Genomic DNA, 18,364 nt, shown 5'->3' with positions numbered 1-18,364 from the left:
AGGACACAATGAAAGAGACGGGTGGAGCGGGAATTGAGCTGGCAATATCCACTGACCAAAAAGGACAAAAAAAAAGAGAGAGAGAGAGAGAGAGACTGAGGAAGTGTGAATGAGGTGGAGGGCGCAAAAACCATCACCTGACCCACACAAACACAACCTCATCCCCATGTGTGCGGCAAAACCGACATACATCTGACCCACACGCAAAGATCATTTTTCTGTTTTTGTTTTTTTCTCTCTCCACATTCTAGTAAAAAAATAAATACACACATTGTGGACACCTGCAACTTACACACCTAATTTGTGTAATTCTCCTTTTCAATAGTCCACAAATTATTAGTAATTATTAGATAATATTGTGACTCTCCTGTGTTCAGCAGAGGCACATTTTTTTAACTGGAATTAATCATAATTTCAGGGTCATCCTGACAGCTGACCTGTTTACATTTTCCATTCAATATTATTATTCGTGGTTCTGATTGTCATTGTCTATTGAAGCCTTGGTGCAACCTTTAGCCTGAAAACAATAACATTGAGCATTTTATGCATCTTTTCACTCACAGGTTCTCTTTAGTAAAACAATGTTGCGTATTTGTTATGTTGTGCCTTCAAAAACTCCAGTAGTAATAAAGGACTAGACAGGAGGTGTGGAAATGCCAGGCGTTTAAACCTAAAAACCTTTCCCTCGGCTGCCCTCTGTGTGAAGGTTGCAGTGTATTTTTCCTGCGAAGTGGGTTGCTTATAACTGGGCCAGACTGCTCTATTTTTGTGTCTCTCGCAACAGGAGGTGGGAGATCTGCTTTAAATGAAATCCAGAAAAAAAAAAAAGGGGGCGGGGGGGAAATGTTACACTGATCTGATCAGATGAAATTTGTTTCGTGTCTTCAGGTCCAAAATCCCAGCAGGGAGTGAGTGAATAAAGGGAGCGAGAAGTTGGGAATTCCTCTCGCTCTACAACTAATCATTCCCCTGGGAGGAAGGAATCCTAAATAGTGTCTGGCTTTTTGTTTCAGGGAGTCTATATGATGTCTCAAAACATCATATAGACTCCCTGTCCCCCAAAACAACAGCAACTAATTTCTTAGGTTTCAGCCAGATAAGAAACCCAATTTCTAGGTTCCCACTAATTTATGTCTGTGAGCTAATTATAAATTTAATAATTATTATGAGCAAATTCATCAGTTATTTATATCAAGGTTTTGCTACCTGTACAAAAATACGCAAACATTATTACAATTGTAGTACAGTTCAGGAGTATTCATAACAATAAAAATAGTAATATATATTATGCATATTGTCAAGGTTGAGCCCTCATACATCAAGACTTTTGAGTTTTTACAAGTAATTGCTTTAAGCAATTTAATTGTCCTGAATTGTTTTTTCAAATTTTGGAACGTGTGCTATTTAACCTAAAGCTTTTATTCTGAAGGTTTGCAGGAAGTTCTGGCCTAATTTTTACAAAAGAAACAAAACGCATAGGATGTATTTGACAATTATAAGCAGATATTTTTGGTTCAATGCTGCTAGTCCAAGGAATCTGAAAGTTGGAAAGAAAAACCAACACCAGTCTGAATCTCGCAAACAGTTATCTGACGTAGCATAGCAAGAAAACAAAATCATCTTTGTACTTTTAAAGTCTAAATTAGTACTGTAAATGACGATAATCATATCGTTCCCATTAATAGCCATATTCACAGATTCCCAGATTATGCTGATATATCTTTAATTTTTTTAACCTGCATGTATTTATGCTTATTTTCAATTAGTAGAATGGATAATGGATCCCTATAATCGACATATCAATATTGATTCCGAGGTCACGCTCGCTGCAATTTCTATAGGTTTATCCAATACTTCCTGGATTTCTGGTGTTATTTTCAATATGCAGTTTCCGTAATCTTACTTACATTTCATTTTCAGGCATCCAAAGTGCTGCCCGGCATGAAAGGTCTGGAGGGAGGAACTCTGTTTCTGGCCCACGGCACTGCTGACGGTACCAACATCCCTGACCTCTTCATGCTGAAAACAGATTTCAAAAAGTCTTGTTATTGCTGTAATGTGTGTCAGAAAATGCACTTTAATGGCAAAATGTCCTCTTTTTTTTTTTTCTTGTCACAAATATTATTTAACATGGAAGTTTTTTTTGTGTTTTCGTCCACAGCGAACGTTCACTTCCAACACTCTGCTGAGCTCATTAAACATTTAATAAAGATCGGAGCCAACTACACTATGCAGGTAATTACCGTCCCCTCTTTAATGCAAACTGAATTAAAAAGGAGAACGTAGAACAAGATTTTGAACACCTTGCATCAGCATAACTTACAATAAAATAGGTTGAAAGTAGAGGAGCTAACTCTACTTGTCTTCGGTTGTGCTAGCACCTCTAAAAGATTTAGATTTGTAAGGCAGAGAAAATTGTGGTTTTATATTTCTGTATCTCACCCAGTAACAGCTACTGCGCTTTCAGCAAAATGTAAAAAGAACGTATTAAGTGAATGTGTTTCAGCTGAGTTCCCCATGTCGATGATGCGGTACTTTTGGAAACGGGACATTTTGTGAAGATCTCCAGATAATAAACCTTGAACAGAATAATAGAAGAAGAAACCCCTGGTGTTTTGTATTTTAAAGTTTCTTGAACTGGGCAGAAAAGGCTGTGACTGAATTCGTTTGTTGTTGGTTTTTTTTTTCTTTTCTCCATCTCTTCCCGAACTCAGATCTACCCGGACGAAGGCCATTTCCTGTCGACACGCAGCCGGATTCAGCTGACTCACTCTCTAATTGGATATTTCAGGGGCTGCTTGCTTGACACGTCATTGTTGCTCGAACAGCGGGACGACGAGTGAAAGGAGGACGGGGTTTATTAACGTGTGCGGAAGACCAAATGTGTCTGTTCTAAGCCAGTAGCGCCACGTTTGATGGACGAAATCAGTTTCTGTGTGACATATCAGACATATCCAATGTGCTCTCACAGTGCAGCAGCTGTACATTCAGTGTTGTTAGCCAGACTGTTGTTATCAACCCGACTGGGAAGTTTAAGGCCAAACTTGCTCTGATACAACGAAAACATTGTCTCCTTCAAGATAATTCTTCAATTTAGTAAGATTTTTCTGATTTATTTAGTTTAAAAATCCAATACCAAAGTGTTTTTTACAGTAGAATAAACAGAAATAAGTGTCTTCAGGTCCTTTCTCAAAGAAGAGACTAAAATTGGAATGAAATGTTAATCGACTAATCTTCTGAAAATACAAGAATCAGGCCTTTTTCTCTTGGGGTCACTTCCTTAAGTTTCCTTGCGGGGGCGCTGTACTATGAAGACAACTTCAGAAGCAGAAGAGTAAGATGACCAAAACTTTAAAAAGAAGAAAAAAGTAATCTCTGTAAACTTTTGGATTGCCTTGTCATTTTGGATTTTTTATTTTTTATTTTTTGTTATTATTATTTTTTTAAACATAAGAGATGTATAAGTTTAGGATTGTTTTGCGTTTATTTATGGTCACAGAGTAGCTATGCTGACAGTATTTGTACGGTGGAATGTCATTGGGTGTTGTAATTTAGTGTCTAGTTCACTCAAGATTAGTCAAAATTTGCTCAATTTAAATACATGAAACTGGCTGTATTATATGATTTTTGAAAGCAGGTTTTTGTGATTTGATGATTTTTTTTTTTTTACATTCGCAAATTAAGATGGAAACAAATTTGAACTATAATGCTTATGAAGAAATATGTTTTCACTGAAATCAGACATTATACCTTTCCACTTCAAAAATACTATTTTTTATTATCCCAAAGTGAAATTCAATATTACTCATAATAGTAGTTTTAAACAATCGTTGTAAGTTGTCGGCCAAAAGCTCCTCTGACAGCAGTCAGTCTTGCATCAAATCTGGAGAAGCCTCTGACTAAAGACTACTGCTGTTTGACATGCTATTCTAGAATACGTTTTCTACGTTCAGCTATGCTAAACCATTGACAGTCCAATCCAATTCTTTACAATTTCAATTCCGTATCTTTACTTTTAAATGTATAATTTCAAAAACTATTGTCTGAAAAAGAAAACACAGTTGTTTTGTATAATTTTTATTCCAAAAAGATGCATTGCAATTTATTCCCAATTCAATCCAGCGTTAAAATCAAGTTGCAAATCAGTCCAATGTTCATTTCTGCGACACAAAATTCCTTTTGAAATTTAGGAACACAATTCATTGATTATTTTAAATCACTATAATCACTTTCAGGAATGTCTGAGAACAAGTTCTGTCATTTTTATTATCCTTATGTATCAGCAGACATTTGAAAACTAAGTTGTCATGGCAGTATTTTTTTTCTACAGACATTTAAATATTTTTTTGTAATGCCAAAATACTGAGTAAACAAGATTTTAATCTAGTTATATTTTACACTGTACAAAAAAAATGCTATACTTCAAACACCGTCCACCTCAAAAACATTCACTTTCCAACAAAAAGTACGAAACATTTAAAGCTTTATTCTAATGTCAATTTGAATCCCCATTAAATTTAAATCTTACATTTTAAAAAAAATACGTTTTAAACCTGTCTCACGGGTGGAAAGTTTCATTCTTACTTTTTTTATTTTACATTATTTTTATTATTACATTATTGTAGGGCAACTCAGCCAGCTTGTACACAGCATCAGCGCTAACTAAATGTGTAATCTTTGAGGTTAATGTGTGTTTTCTCAACAGTCTTCTGGGTGTTTGTACAGATTTATTACTTCTAAGAGTAGATATTTATTAATGTCACACCAGTTTTGTGGTGTTTTCGTTCGAGTCCAGGTGACAATCTTACATATTTTGCTGTAAAATTCAACTTTTTTTTTTTTATAGTTCGTGTAAGCTTTTTGTTATTTTTCGTTTCCCCCGATTGTCCCTTTAATTACTCCCACGTCAAAACTCAAGCAGTGCTTTGCTTGTGAACCTCATTTCCGGAGGGTCCTGACCAAGTTACACGTGGACACTCAAATTATTATTATAAATTATTATATGAAATGGCTGATTCATACCCACATAGACAAATGTGCATACCTACATATGGAGGGCGGCAGCCTTCTTTGGAAATATTAAGTCTTGAAACTACTGTAGGTTTTGGATGAATGAGGAGATTGTTTTTTTTATTTTATTTTATCTTGCTGTTTATTAAAGATTAACAAAAGTTTCATATTTTTGTTGTTACTTAAATCAGTGCAAATAAAGAACCTAAAGATCACATTTTTCCACGGTTACGCCTCTCCTCACGGCCATGCTAACTAAAATTAGCCATTTATTTCACAAATTGAAATCAGAATTTTTGAAATAAGTGAAAACCAAAAATTATATTCCTCTTTATAATATATATATATATATATATATATATATATATATATATATATATATATATATATATATATATATATATATATATATATATATATATATATATAACAGTCATAAAGGGAAATTATTATTTTAATACAGAAGGGTTATGTAATGGGCAAAAAAAGAGAGAAAAAAATCCAGCTGTTCGCAGGGTGCTGTATCCAAGAACTATTTATGGAAAGGGAAAAAGTGCCTTTGAAAATAGTTTTGCCTATAGTTTATTGAAAACTAAATTTATGAGAAAAGTCAGAATATTATCCATGTCCAATAAGCCAGCGTTTTGTCATGGTCATTTTAGAACCAACATAGGCATCAGGAAGAAGTCAGACATGACCGTCACCAACACCAGCCACTAATAGTTTAAGACACTAAATATCAATGTTACAAACACTTCCTGTTCATCCAGACATGTTAATTCAATGATTAGTGGGAGGAGAGAGTCTGGTAGAAATGTTTCACATACAAAATGAACAAACACTATGTAGCAAACCAACCCAGGCAATGGTAAAGTGTACAAATATTTTTTTTAATTGAGCTTCATTAGTGTTCGTTCATTTTCCGTTAGTGTTTTCACTTATAAACACTAAGGATTTGTAAAGCAAATTTGTAATTTCACAACAGAATTATGTTTTGGCCGACAATGAAACACTAAATACCTTGAAACCTCGGTTGCTTTCTAAGAGAATTCCCACCAAGTTGTTTTCTCGCAGCTGTTCCTCATTATACCGTAATCAGCAGGGCAGTTTGATTAGCAAAATAAAACACAGGAAGCGGCAAAAGGACTATCAAAATAAAAGGTATTCGGTCTCCCTGTGTGTAAATCATACGAACAAGATTAACAAAACTGGCGTTGCAGATTAAAATCCTCAAGAAATAGTTTCTGAGTAAGATAATTTAAAAAATATATTTTTGAAATAACTGAAAGTAACTTGAACGCGTTAGATTCCGTTGTTATAAAAATGCTGCATATGTCACATACGACTTAATTATTATTTTTTTTTTTTTGATGAGGGAATAACATTATAACATGATGTACAACTCAATAAAGATGATTTTATATAACGCTGGCCCTCTACTGTTTCTAAGAATGCCAACTAGATCTGATAGCAGCAATATCCAAGATGTAAGTATAACATCAAAGATACAGTAAATAGTTATTTTTAGTATTCCAGATGCTATTTTATGTGGCTAAACATTTTATGCTAGCTGTTAGTAAGAGCTAGAATTTGTTCCATGAACATTTAAGATGGCTTTCACTTGTAGAAAATGCTTTAACTAACTTCTTCTAGACTGTACCAACCTTAAGTTGAGATTCAAAGCTGTCTGGCAAGGAAGTACAAGTACGACTCAGTAGACTGTAGCTCCATTTATCGTTCCTTCGCGACCTTTCTCTAAATCCCACGTCCAACACTCGCGAGACTCCGCTCCAACTGGACCGTAATTACAACGAGGCAATTACAGAACCGTTATGAAGGCCTCGTCTACAGAGGCGGGAAAGAAAAGCCAGCAGCTCAAAGTTTCGAAAATGTACTCAAGCAGAGTCTTAAGATGGTTGGCATAAAATTAAAAAAAAGACAGAAAAGTACAATTAATTTCCCAATAAAAAGTTATACTTTTATGTAGCTTTATGGGAATGTGTAACAGGTGACATCACAAGATATTGCACCCTCCTTATGACCTAAGCTTCCATTAAATCGGTTGTCTTAATAGTTTAGCATCTGATTCTGTGGCGTTTGTATGCAGGGCCACAAAATTAGTGACGTTCCGGTAGTAGCATTGCTTGGGCGTGTGGATAGATTTCATACATTTAATCACCTTTATTCTCGTTGCTGATTATTATCTCGGCGAGCCATAACAAATATGACACATTTTAATGCGTGTAATTGTAAGAACACTCACCTGTTCATAATATTTGGTTATTTCTTATGAGCACTATTAAAATTATATGGAGTGAAAATTAATTTTATACAGTTCAGTACTTATGTAGAATTTTGATGGCATCAGTAATGCTTTGTATGCAATTAGTTCTATGTTTGGTCTTTAATTTTGTGGATTTTACATCTCTATCATGCTTTAATCGACTTTTCATAGTAATAGCATGCTGCCATCTTGTGGCCAAATACCCACATCTCATCCAGAGAGATGTTACGTAATTATTTTTTCCCTCATCATACTAATAACGTCCTCAGATTATAGTTTGCTATAATCTGAGGATAGTTTAAAATAGTTTTCTGTCTTATAACAATAAATATATATAAAAAGAGAAAAGGCAAGTCAATTTAGTTTTAAAATGAAGAAATGTGTGAAACGTGACGTTGGTGTAAACAGCTTTATTAGAAAATACATTTTCTGTTAGGGTTTTTGACACAACCCAACACCATGGGATTTAGCTTGTTTAAACTGCCATTTGACAGCGTTTAACCAATTGTCTGCAAACGACCACTAACGGCAGGTCAGCTCTCGTTCAGGCATCTCATCTCTCCAGTGCATCTCATTTTAATACTCTTCCCCCTCTTCGTCCTCTTCGTAGGAGTCAATGCCGACCTCTTCGTAATCCTTCTCCAGGGCGGCCATGTCCTCCCTGGCCTCTGAGAACTCTCCCTCCTCCATCCCCTCGCCGACGTACCAGTGGACGAAGGCCCTCTTGGCGTACATCAGGTCAAACTTGTGGTCGAGTCGGGCCCAGGCCTCTGCGATGGCTGTGGTGTTGCTGAGCATGCACACGGCTCTCTGCACCTTGGCCAGGTCGCCACCCGGAACCACAGTCGGAGGCTGGTAATTAATGCCCACTTTGAAGCCAGTGGGGCACCAGTCCACGAACTGGATGCTGCGCTTGGTTTTGATGTTGCTGATGGCCACATTAACGTCCTTCGGCACGACGTCGCCACGGTACAGAAGGCAGCAAGCCATGTACTTCCCGTGGCGGGGGTCACATTTCACCATCTGATTAGCCGGTTCGAAGCAGGAGTTGGTTATTTCTGCCACAGTGAGTTGCTCGTGACAGGCTTTCTCTGTGGAGATGACTGGGGCGTAGGTGGCCAAAGGGAAGTGGATTCGAGGGTAGGGCACCAGGTTGGTCTGGAACTCCGTCAGATCTACGTTCAGCGCTCCATCAAAGCGCAGGGAGGCAGTGATGGAGGAGACGATCTGGCTGATGAGGCGATTCAAGTTGGTGTACGACGGGCGTTCGATATCAAGGTTCCTACGGCAGATGTCATAGATGGCCTCGTTGTCCACCATGAAGGCGCAGTCGGTGTGCTCCAGAGTGGTGTGGGTGGTCAGGATGGCGTTGTAGGGCTCAACCACGGCTGTGGAGACCTGAGGAGCTGGATAGATGGCAAACTCGAGCTTGGACTTCTTGCCAAAATCTACTGAGAGCCGTTCCATGAGCAGAGAGGTAAAGCCAGAGCCGGTTCCTCCTCCAAAGGAGTGGAAGACCAGGAACCCCTGGAGTCCAGTGCACTGGTCAGACTGAACAAGACAGTTACAAGTTACAATGAAAGACTTGGAAAATGTATTTATATATGTACAGAATTTTAATCAGAATTTAAAAAAAAGTTGTGCTTTTGGATATAAAAGTCCCTTTAAAAGAGACTTCTACTCTTATACCTTCTACCTTGAGATTAACCCACTTTTTGTGAAAAAGAACTTGGCAAGAAGTCACATCATCACAAAAAAGTCAAATTAAAGGTTTTAAAAGAACTAAATTAAGCAGAACATGTCTTACAACATAAAGTAGGCTTAAAGATTGGAGTGTCCTAGTTAAATTGGTACAGCAGCTGTGCCTAAACCAAGTGCAGATTTTCAAATGACTTAATTCCCTATGAAGTCTTCCAAATCAACAAGGTTCAATGTAGAAAAATGATTGCCTCAAACTCTTTGGGGCACGCACGTATTGTCAAGTAGCAATGAAAATTGCTAAGTTAATCATTTGGATGCCGTCAGCCACCTCCATGGCCAACAGCATCTTTAGTTGGATTTTTTTTTTTTGGCCCCTTGATTAGCGTCTGCTTTATTTTCCTTACCAGTTTGCGGATTCTGTCCAGGACAGAATCTATGTGCTCCTTCCCGACGGTGTAGTGGCCTCGGGCGTAGTTGTTGGCAGCATCCTCCTTTCCTGAAATCAGCTGCTCGGGATGGAACAGCTGGCGGTAGGTTCCGGTTCGGACCTCGTCTGAAAAAACCCCCCCAAAAAAAACCAACGACATAGAAACAGAGTTAGCGCCGTGCCAAACTGCCTTTCAGTGCCATTTCAAATCCTTCTTTAACCAGGTCAATGAAACATTACTAGCACATTGTACGCTGTGGAAGTGTGGAGTAATGAGTAGATGCAGGAGGGGCAAGCAAGTAAATTCAATTGGTTTAATATAAAGCGAAATATGTGGAGCGAATGCAAAATTTGGAGAGTGTGGTAGCTAATTTAATGGCTTTTATCCGTTTTGTAATTGTAACATCTTCTATTAAGATGCTACCATCTTAATAGTGGGTGGAGCTTTTTTTATTTTCATTTTTTAAGTATACAGTCCAGAAGTGCGTCACTCAGAATTGTTGTCCAAGTCACAATGCTGTACAAGTGGAGCGCTATGGTTTTTGCTACAATGCTCCAGTTGACGTCTATGAAGAAAAATCTTTATTAGAAATTGCTAAATACTTGTCTCTCAGAAAAGAAATGGAAGAAGACAAAACAAGAAAAGAAAGGGAGCAAGGCGAGGTTAGAGTTGTAGAGAAAGAAGAATAAAGAGAAAAGACAGCATCCTAGACTGAAGTTATTTAAAGGTTCGGGCCGATGTGAGCTGAAGTGGGAGGTGCTAGACAACAAGGGAAAAGAACATTTCTCAAGAACGTTTTGAGTTTCAAAAGTTGAACATTTTCTACCTCTGAAACGCAGAAATCTCAAACATTTTCTGGAAAACCTCTGAGACAAGTCCCAAAATGTCTCAAGTGTTGCTCTTTCATATTTTGGACTTTTCAAACTCAAACCCCCGCCCCTTTTTTTTTTTGTTAAATTATGAGAAATGTTCAGGCTTTTTTCTGGAGTACTTCTGAGAATAATCCCTCCTCCCCGTCAAAAAACAACAAACACTGCTTCTTGACGGTTCCACCCTCTGCCTTTTGTTTCACTCAATAACAAACATTTGTTCCTTTACACCTTGGGATACTTGACCAGCAAAGCCGGTTTGTGTCACAATAAAAGGGAACGTTTTGCAGCTAAACACGCCTTGCGTGGCAGTGAAAGGCCTCACCGATGACAGTTGGCTCCAGGTCCACAAAGATGGCTCTGGGAACGTACTTCCCGGTGCCGGTCTCGCTGAAGAAGGTGGTAAAGGAGTCGTCGTAGCCGCCGGTGGGCTTGTCGCTGGGCATTTGGCCGTCGGGCTGGATGCCGTGCTCCAGGCAGTACAGCTCCCAGCACGTGTTGCCCATCTGGACACCGGCCTGGCCAACATGAATGGAGATGCACTCTCTCTGAGGGAAGACAGTGAAGAAAGTTGGGGGAAATCCAGTATAAACAGATGAGCGCTTCAAGTTCTAGTGCAAACTAAAAGCCAAAAAGCTACATTTTTCATTAGATTTCAGCCAATCGTGTCTGAACTCGATTAAACCGTCGCATGAATGCTTAAAAAAAAAATTTAAATAAAATCATAAAACAGGGTGGAGTTTACACTGCGGCCAAACGAGTTCTTTGCTTAAGTATTTACACCGACTGAAGTTTGTTTTTAAAACGCTGAAAGCTAGAAGAATCCATTTTTAAAGTCTGAGAATACATGTGAGAACATGCCATGATAAGAGCAGATCGAAATCAAACCTTTTAGACTGCATGCGATGCAAACTCTGTGGCAGAGAACATTCACCGACTGTGAAGCATGGTGGTGGCAGAAGAAAAAAAAAAAAAGAAGGTCAAACAGGGTCATAGTTTCCCCTCCCACCAGCATGGGGACTGTAAACATACAACCAGATCTATGATATTGATGTTTTAGAATGACCTAGTCAAAGTCCAAACTTAAGTCCAATGGTGGAAACTGATAGGTTCCATGTAATCCTGAAAAAAAAAATTTTAAAATAGGGTTCCACCACCTCAAAAAAAATGGAAACGTAAATCAGAAGTACTCCACAGAATGATACTGCCACCACCTTTTTCTTTTTGGGATGTGGGAATGATGTTTCCAAGACAACACACTGCGTTTAAGCACAAAAATAAAACCAACCTCTGCCTTGTTTTCTAATTGTTGTGATAGGTTCAGGACAAGGCACTATATTCGTTTTTGTTTTTTTGCCAAATTAAAATAAATAATAATATTTCCAACAAGAATCCCAGAGAATTACACTGCCACCACCATTTTATTAATGGGGAGTTTCACTTTCTGCCACATAGTTCACATCCAAGTGAAACGCACTGCAGCTTTTGTGTCATGAAAAGGTCTCCAAACAAAGGCTTCTAGTATCTGCAATCAAACACGTCAGCCGTACCTGCACAGACGTAACGCTAAAGTCAAAACAAGTAACTAATCAAAAAAAGAAAAAAAAAATCATCAACATGTCTGCAGGGGCCAAAGGGCCTCCACGCCCTGCCGAAGTATTTTTTGCGCTGGTTGTAAAGGTGTAGAAGTTGGGAGGGTGGAGCAAAACAGTTGAAACGGGTTGGAAAGGAAAGTTTGTTCTGAGGCAGATCAACGCCTCGGTGATCCGACCGCTTGTGGAAATGCAATCAAAATGCCAGTCATACCTCGCACCTCGGGCGTCCCAAACCTCGGCGTTAAAGGTGCACCAGTCGACGACTCCGGCTGCCATCTTTAGCCTCTGTTCTAAACAGTGACGCAGTCAGGCGAAATTGTTTTCGAGGTCTGATGGGAATCATTTCCCATTTCGGTTCGAGAAACAATATAAAACAAAAATTAAAAAACGCCTTTTGAATCACGTTTAAAGCTGGTTCGTTTTGAGCGCGGGTCCCCTTTAAAACAGGGGAGGGGTTGTCAGCTGCTAAGTTTGGCAATAGCAGGCAGCTATTTTGAGTTCGGTGTCGCGCGCTGCGCACAGAGCTCCGCTTTAACCCACTAACCTCTAATCACATGTTCCAGCAAGCGCAGAGCGTCAGAGAGGGGTTCTGTGCAGATTTTTTCATAAAAAATAAAAACATTTAAAAAAAAGAAAATCATTATGGGGTGATTTCTGAGCAGATTTTAGTGAGATGTGGGTGTGGCTGCCTGTTGCAACACGCTGCGTTGAATCAACCTTTAAGCAAAGAGAAGTGGAGGAAGTCATCTGCTACGTCTATCTGGTCCCGCCTGAAACGAGGTCACACGTGGAGGGCAAACACAGTGGGGCATTGTGCAACACAGGAAGGGGAAAAGAGCTACAGGGGCTTATTGATGAGTTTTCCACAGAACAGAACTGTAAAAAGTAATAGTAATGAGAGTAAATTTGGGCTTCACGTGCCGCTAAATGACGTTGTTCAAGCTCCAGTTGGTTAAAACCAGGGAGGAAACAGCCTTGTGTAAACTCCAAACACTTAGAACGGTTTGCCCTCGTGCCGCTGAGTCAAAGTCCGGCTTTGTGGATTTCATTGAGAGGAAAGCTGCTGTGTACCGAGCTGATTATCAGCTCCATTGTGTAAACAACCCAAAGCCGCAGCAGCAGCAGCATTCCCGGGCCGACAAGCAGTCCACATATGGAAACGGTTAACCTTTTCAGGCTGGCAGTCTGCTGGACTGCTTGCAACGCAGCATTTCGAGGGAACAGAGAAGCTCAGACGAGAGGCTACAATTGGGAAGGAAGTGTAAAAAGCAGGAAACAGTGAGTCACATTTCAAACTTTCGTTAGCAAAAAAAAAAAGGAGACAAGCACCGAACACGGACCCCCTTTTGTCGATTTGACGATAAGACCTCTTTATCGGTGATGAGGAAATACTCACCATTGTTTTTGTTTTTTTGTCCTTTTCGGGGTGGGGGAGGGTGAAAGAGAAGTTTAAACAGGCTGGTTCTCGCAGTGCAACCTTAAGGAGATCTCTGCGAGTGAAGTCCTGTCAGAGTGCGATGGTGAAACCTTTATATAGCTGCGGAGGAAGGAGGGCGTAGGCAGCGACAGCTGCAACTTTCTTCCACTCTTCAAACCTTCCGGGTCGCTTTTCATAATAAAATGGGCTGTAAAAAAACGTTCACATTTGAAAGCAAAATGTGGTTTTATGTGATAAAAGGTTTAACAAAACTGAACCCTGAACACACAATGAAGAAAGTAGTAAAAATACGTCATTTTTACAAAATATGTATTTCCTAAATAAAAAAATAAAAAAAACATACCAGCAAGAAATTATTTTTAAAGAACTCGCAAAGACAAATACATAATCTAGTAAGTAGAGATGCGAACACACATGTTTCATGATCAGAAAACAAAAAAATCTTGAACATTAAAACCAAAAATAAGAAACTACTTTAGGTAATGCTGAAATGTTATTTTGCTTTCTGCCTTAAGTATATTAAAATGACGGGGGAGTGATAAAAATATTTTTTCTACAATACAAAATAATTTTTTTATTTGTTCACAAAACAATCAAAGCAGTATAAAACTATAAATCTTTATAGCTAAGTACGAGCCGTGGGAAAACCGAGTCTTTTAAAACGCAAATATAAAAACGACCCCGTTTATCGGTCCTGTAATTCACGTTATAACCACTAGATGGAGCCCCAATCATTTCCGTTTGTGTCTCGTGTTCTTCATGCGGTTGACTCCTGACTGCTTCTGTTTACAAGCGCATTAATTACGATCCATAAGCTATAGTTTGGGTCCCTGAAATATATTTTATGTCAAAGCCACATAACCAAATTCTCATACTTCATTTGAAATTGGCATTTTAGCCCATTTTCGGCTCGACGTGAATTTATGAGCGAGTTCTAGAATGGGAGGAAGGGACGTGAACGCAGCTGGAAAATTAAGCAGATAGCCCTTGTGCATCCCCTTTAAGAGAAAAACTAATAAAATCAGGATTAAACTCAAGAGAAGTTCATTTCTCTTTTCTATCTTCTATCTCTGAGGCTTTTCTTGTAATCTTTAAAGGGGGTTCTGATCAGTCACTCTGGAGGAAGCTGATTTAGCACTGATTTCATATCCAGATTTTTTTTTTATGTCGCTTATTAAACAGCATCCAGGTCCAACTCAGAAAAGACAGCTTTGCTCATCTTCATGTTTACAATGACAGAAGTGCTCCGTTCTCTGCTGGCATTTCTAAAACTCGGTGCCATGGCGAAAGTGAAGTCTTTGTGAACTTTTCCTGTCCATCACGATCGAGAGAAATTCACGGCAGACATCTCACCAGGCCGTCGTCTCTGATGGTCGACGTGGCCATAATCCTCCAACCGGCTTCCAGAGTCCTCCTGAGCCTTCAGCTCCTCTTCAAATACCACCAATCATCTTTTTAAAGAGAGAAAAGAGATGGATTGTGATCAACAGATAGCAGAGGTCTTTTTTATGGCGTGCTAGAGGCCCACAGATTGTTTTTCTCCCGAATCTCTCTCAGGCTGTAGACTAAGTCTTTCTTATCGGAGCGTTTCTTGAGTTTGAGGATAATTAGAAGTTCAACTTTCTAGGGGATTATAGTAGAATATATATATATATCTTTACATCATGTTATGCATTAAAAAAACAAATACCTGGAGCGTTGCTTTGATTATTTTGAGTGTATTTGAGAAATCAAAGCGCGTGCCTCCCCTTCTCAGCTCCTTCAGACTAGCCAGCAGCAATTAGCAAACACCTGGTGGAACTGCACATCTGCGGAGCTCGTTGTAGGAGCTGCTTCTCAGTGCAACGCTGGTAAAAAAAAAAAAAAAAGGTTGCTACATAGAGAAGCCGTGTTGTGATGACTTCTCGAAGGCAGAGTGTTGGAAAGAATGGGAGTTTCTTAAAGAGACACAAACACATTTCAAGATGCTAAATTACAAAGTCAAATTTCTTTTAAGTCATCTTTGATATACACAGCATTTTTATAACAACTGCAGGTTACATAGTCACTTGATTGTGCTATAAAATGATTCTATGTGGCCGCCCCTTTAAAGGGAAACTTACTAATTTAAGATGAGACAATAAGTTACAATCCCACGTGAATATGCTTGTTCACGCGATAAGTCAATAAAAATCATGGCAGTGACGGCTGTAAACATTTACATGAGATATATTCATAATTCAACCACGGTGCTTGCCAGCGCTCACCATCTGAGGAGACGTCGGCGTTTCATTCAGGCGTTGGAGCGACAAGCTCCGCCTACTTCTTGACGTATGCGCCGTTTTGGGGAAATTGTAGTCGGCCATTTTAGAGAAGAGTTATGGATTCAGCACGTTCGAATGACACACAACTTTTTATGAACTGCGCGATGCTATTGGAGCCAGATGGACATTGTCCGCAAAAACAACAACAAAAAAAAAATCCCAAACACAAACCGTTACCTTCCTCTTTCTGTCCGTGTTGTAACATCCGGCTGTTGATCACGTGAATCCTGTGACGGGAAGTCTGAAAAGCCAACCTCATTCAAGCACAAAAATCATTTTACCGAAAATTCGAAGTTTTCTTTCAGAATTGACAATTTCTGATTAAGTATATATACACACATATATTTTTTTAATTTTGCGTAATACTATGGCTAACAGAAATGCAGCTGGTGAGATACATCTTTCCACCTGGATTTTTTTTTTCTCAAGAGAATGGAGGACTTGAAATAGAAATAGCTACAGTTGCTTCTCTGAGGTCATTTCTGACCTCCCTCTACCATGGCATTGTACTAACACTGGTAACCCCCACTTCCATGTTTCTCAAGATCTTCATTGTTTAAGCTTGTTAATTCCTGATTACCAAGACACTTGTAAACTACATTTGACTACAAGACAAAATTCTGTTGTAAGATAATCCCTTAACCTCCTCTTAGTTTGTTGTACTCCATTAAAGTCCTTTCGAGGGATCCAGTCAATAATTGATGTTTTGTTCAGGTTTGTCTCCCTTATTCTGTGTCTCTCCTACAAAAACAGAATGTTAATTTCAGATGAAGCACTCCCTGAAGGTTTCCACGCAGAAACAATAAGACGCTCTAATCCATTTCATTTACTGTCGCTTTAAAGAGAGTTGCTAAGTGGACGCTAAGAAGAGGCCACTGATTGCTTTCCCAAAACAAAGAAACTGTTTAAGGGGTTTCGGCTCTTGCTTATGTTTTTACGAGGCTTTGTAGAAATGACAGAGGTGTGATTTGAATACAAATCGTCGTGTGGATCTTTGGGAATGAGTTTTGGTTCGTAACATGATATTAATTTGAAACTATGATCACCTGAATAGACACAAAAATTTGTTTTAAAATTGAAGTGGTCTAGTTAAATCAGACTGAACACTGACCTTTAAGGAAACCCCTCCAATGAAGCAGATTGAAAACAATTCTGCAAAGAAGAGTGGGATGGGATTTCTTCCCACAGACGTAAATCATTTCTCGTCATCAGTTTGAAAGTGGCATTTTCTGATCATCTTTTATATAAAAATCTGTTTGATCTGAAACATTTAATCTGTGAAGAAACAAATACTTCCTTTTTCTTTTTTTCTCCTTACATCGATAAGACTTTCGTATTTTGGATAAAACGTGTTAAGAGGCTCATTTGGGAAAAGAAACTGTCTTAATCTGGAAAATAATTATGGCCATTCAGGTGCGGAAGTGCTAAATGTCAAGCACGTCTTCGGAGGATTAAAACAGTCTCTGGGCACAATTCTTTGCATTCTTACCTGCGCACTATCATCAATCCACTCTTCAAATGTGAACTCCTACATAAGGAGGAGACGACCCCATTCAGGAAGATCTGTAACCCTCATAATTCAACGTGAAACAAGCAAATTAGGTGAGGTTTTTGTGAAATGAGGACAAAAAGGACAAAGAGTTCAGGGTTGGGAACAAAACATTGTCTGTATTCTGTAAATGTCTTTATATATACGTAGACGAGGATTAGTTCTTCTTCGGATTTCTAAGATTTGCCTCCTTTCCACTGTTACTACGTTGAACGCATAACATGCCTGCATTTCTTCAGCATGCAGATTCTCGTAATGGGCATTTTCCTTTCACATAAACAACGACTGAAATGTCAGACGAGCTAATCTGTAATAATCTACAATGGATTACATGATGAAAATATCCGGGGGCGGGGGGAAATGGAGCCTGGCTATAAATCCCTCAGCGGTTGGCCCCGGTGCTCGTGGGCTCTGGCCTGAAAGCGATAAGGGTTAAGCTGTCTTGAAGCCGGACGGCTGCAGAGATCAAAGTCTGCGGGAAAACCCAAACGGCAGGTCCACTCGAGATCAAATACGAGATGCAGCTGCGTGGTCACAGCCGGACCCCTCAGGGCTTTCCAGATCCCCCAGAACAAGCGCTCGCAATTTCCTCCATTTAAGGATCTCGAGCAGGAGTTTGAATCTGGAGCGTGTTGTTGTTGTGGGGCAAAGACACCAAAACCACAAACTTCAGTTTTGCAGATTAGAATCCTGATACACAGTGAATCCCAAAAGTATTCATTAAAAAACAAATAAAATATACAAATCCTTAACCATACTTTCTACAATCTACCACATGTACTCGCCCCAACACGGTGTTTCATTTTGCCGTCTTTAGAGCAAACGCTTGTAAGTGATATTTGAGTGAAAGAAACTCCCGGTGGCAACGTTCACTTTGTTGTTTTAATACAGTTTGTATGAACTCTGAGAAGGTTCATGTTAAAATCCAACCCGTCGTCACCAGGATAAATTGGACGTATCCCAGGTAAAGTTATTGATTCATTTCCGTCTCTGCACACCAAACTGGCACTGAATAGAATATTGATCTCTTAAAACCTTCATAGGAGCATCTGCCTTCCCCTCCCCAGACAGAGAAGAAAACAGAGATAGATTATTTCTAATCTGCAGATCTGCTTCACAACAAGTTTTGGTTGATGTTTGAGTATTCTATTTTACTTTTTGTTTTCAGATTTTCACAGAGACAGATC

At 39.0% G+C, this 18,364-nt stretch overlaps 3 protein-coding genes across 4 annotated transcripts in view; 1 reads left to right on the top strand and 2 right to left on the bottom strand.

Annotated features, from left to right (window-relative positions):
* The window catches only part of LOC122827372 (inactive dipeptidyl peptidase 10-like), a 47,291-nt gene extending 41,955 nt beyond the window's left edge, over nt 1-5,336 (top strand). For both annotated transcript variants that reach the window (XM_044110201.1, XM_044110202.1), the window contains exons 25-27: nt 1,921-1,993; nt 2,162-2,235; nt 2,715-5,336. In XM_044110201.1, the coding sequence (XP_043966136.1) occupies nt 1,921-1,993; nt 2,162-2,235; nt 2,715-2,843 (276 nt within the window). In that variant the 3' untranslated portion in view covers nt 2,844-5,336. The remainder of the gene's footprint in view (nt 1-1,920; nt 1,994-2,161; nt 2,236-2,714) is intronic.
* Nucleotides 1-6,391, bottom strand: part of LOC122827369 (inositol polyphosphate-4-phosphatase type I A-like) — a 90,258-nt gene extending 83,867 nt beyond the window's left edge. Inside the window, exons 1-2 of the mRNA XM_044110189.1 lie at nt 6,031-6,391; nt 1,908-2,019 (exon numbers count right to left, since the gene is read on the bottom strand). The gene's annotated coding sequence lies outside the window, so the exon portion shown is untranslated. The remainder of the gene's footprint in view (nt 1-1,907; nt 2,020-6,030) is intronic.
* Nucleotides 6,392-7,684: 1,293 nt separating this feature from the next.
* Nucleotides 7,685-13,473, bottom strand: LOC122827376 (tubulin alpha chain-like). The gene is made up of 4 exons (XM_044110213.1): nt 13,284-13,473; nt 10,618-10,840; nt 9,400-9,548; nt 7,685-8,845 (listed from the first exon to the last, which is right to left on the bottom strand). The coding sequence occupies exons 1-4, from the start codon at nt 13,284-13,286 to the stop codon at nt 7,871-7,873; spliced, it is 1,350 nt and encodes a 449-aa protein (XP_043966148.1). The 5' UTR covers nt 13,287-13,473; the 3' UTR covers nt 7,685-7,870.
* Between the last annotated feature and the right edge of the window lie 4,891 nt (nt 13,474-18,364).

The sequence above is a fragment of the Gambusia affinis genome, linkage group LG24 (genome assembly GCF_019740435.1).
Source record: "Gambusia affinis linkage group LG24, SWU_Gaff_1.0, whole genome shotgun sequence".
Lineage (NCBI taxonomy): Eukaryota > Metazoa > Chordata > Actinopteri > Cyprinodontiformes > Poeciliidae > Gambusia > Gambusia affinis.
Note: the sequence above shows the minus strand (reverse complement) of the source record. Positions and strands in the feature narration are given on the sequence as shown.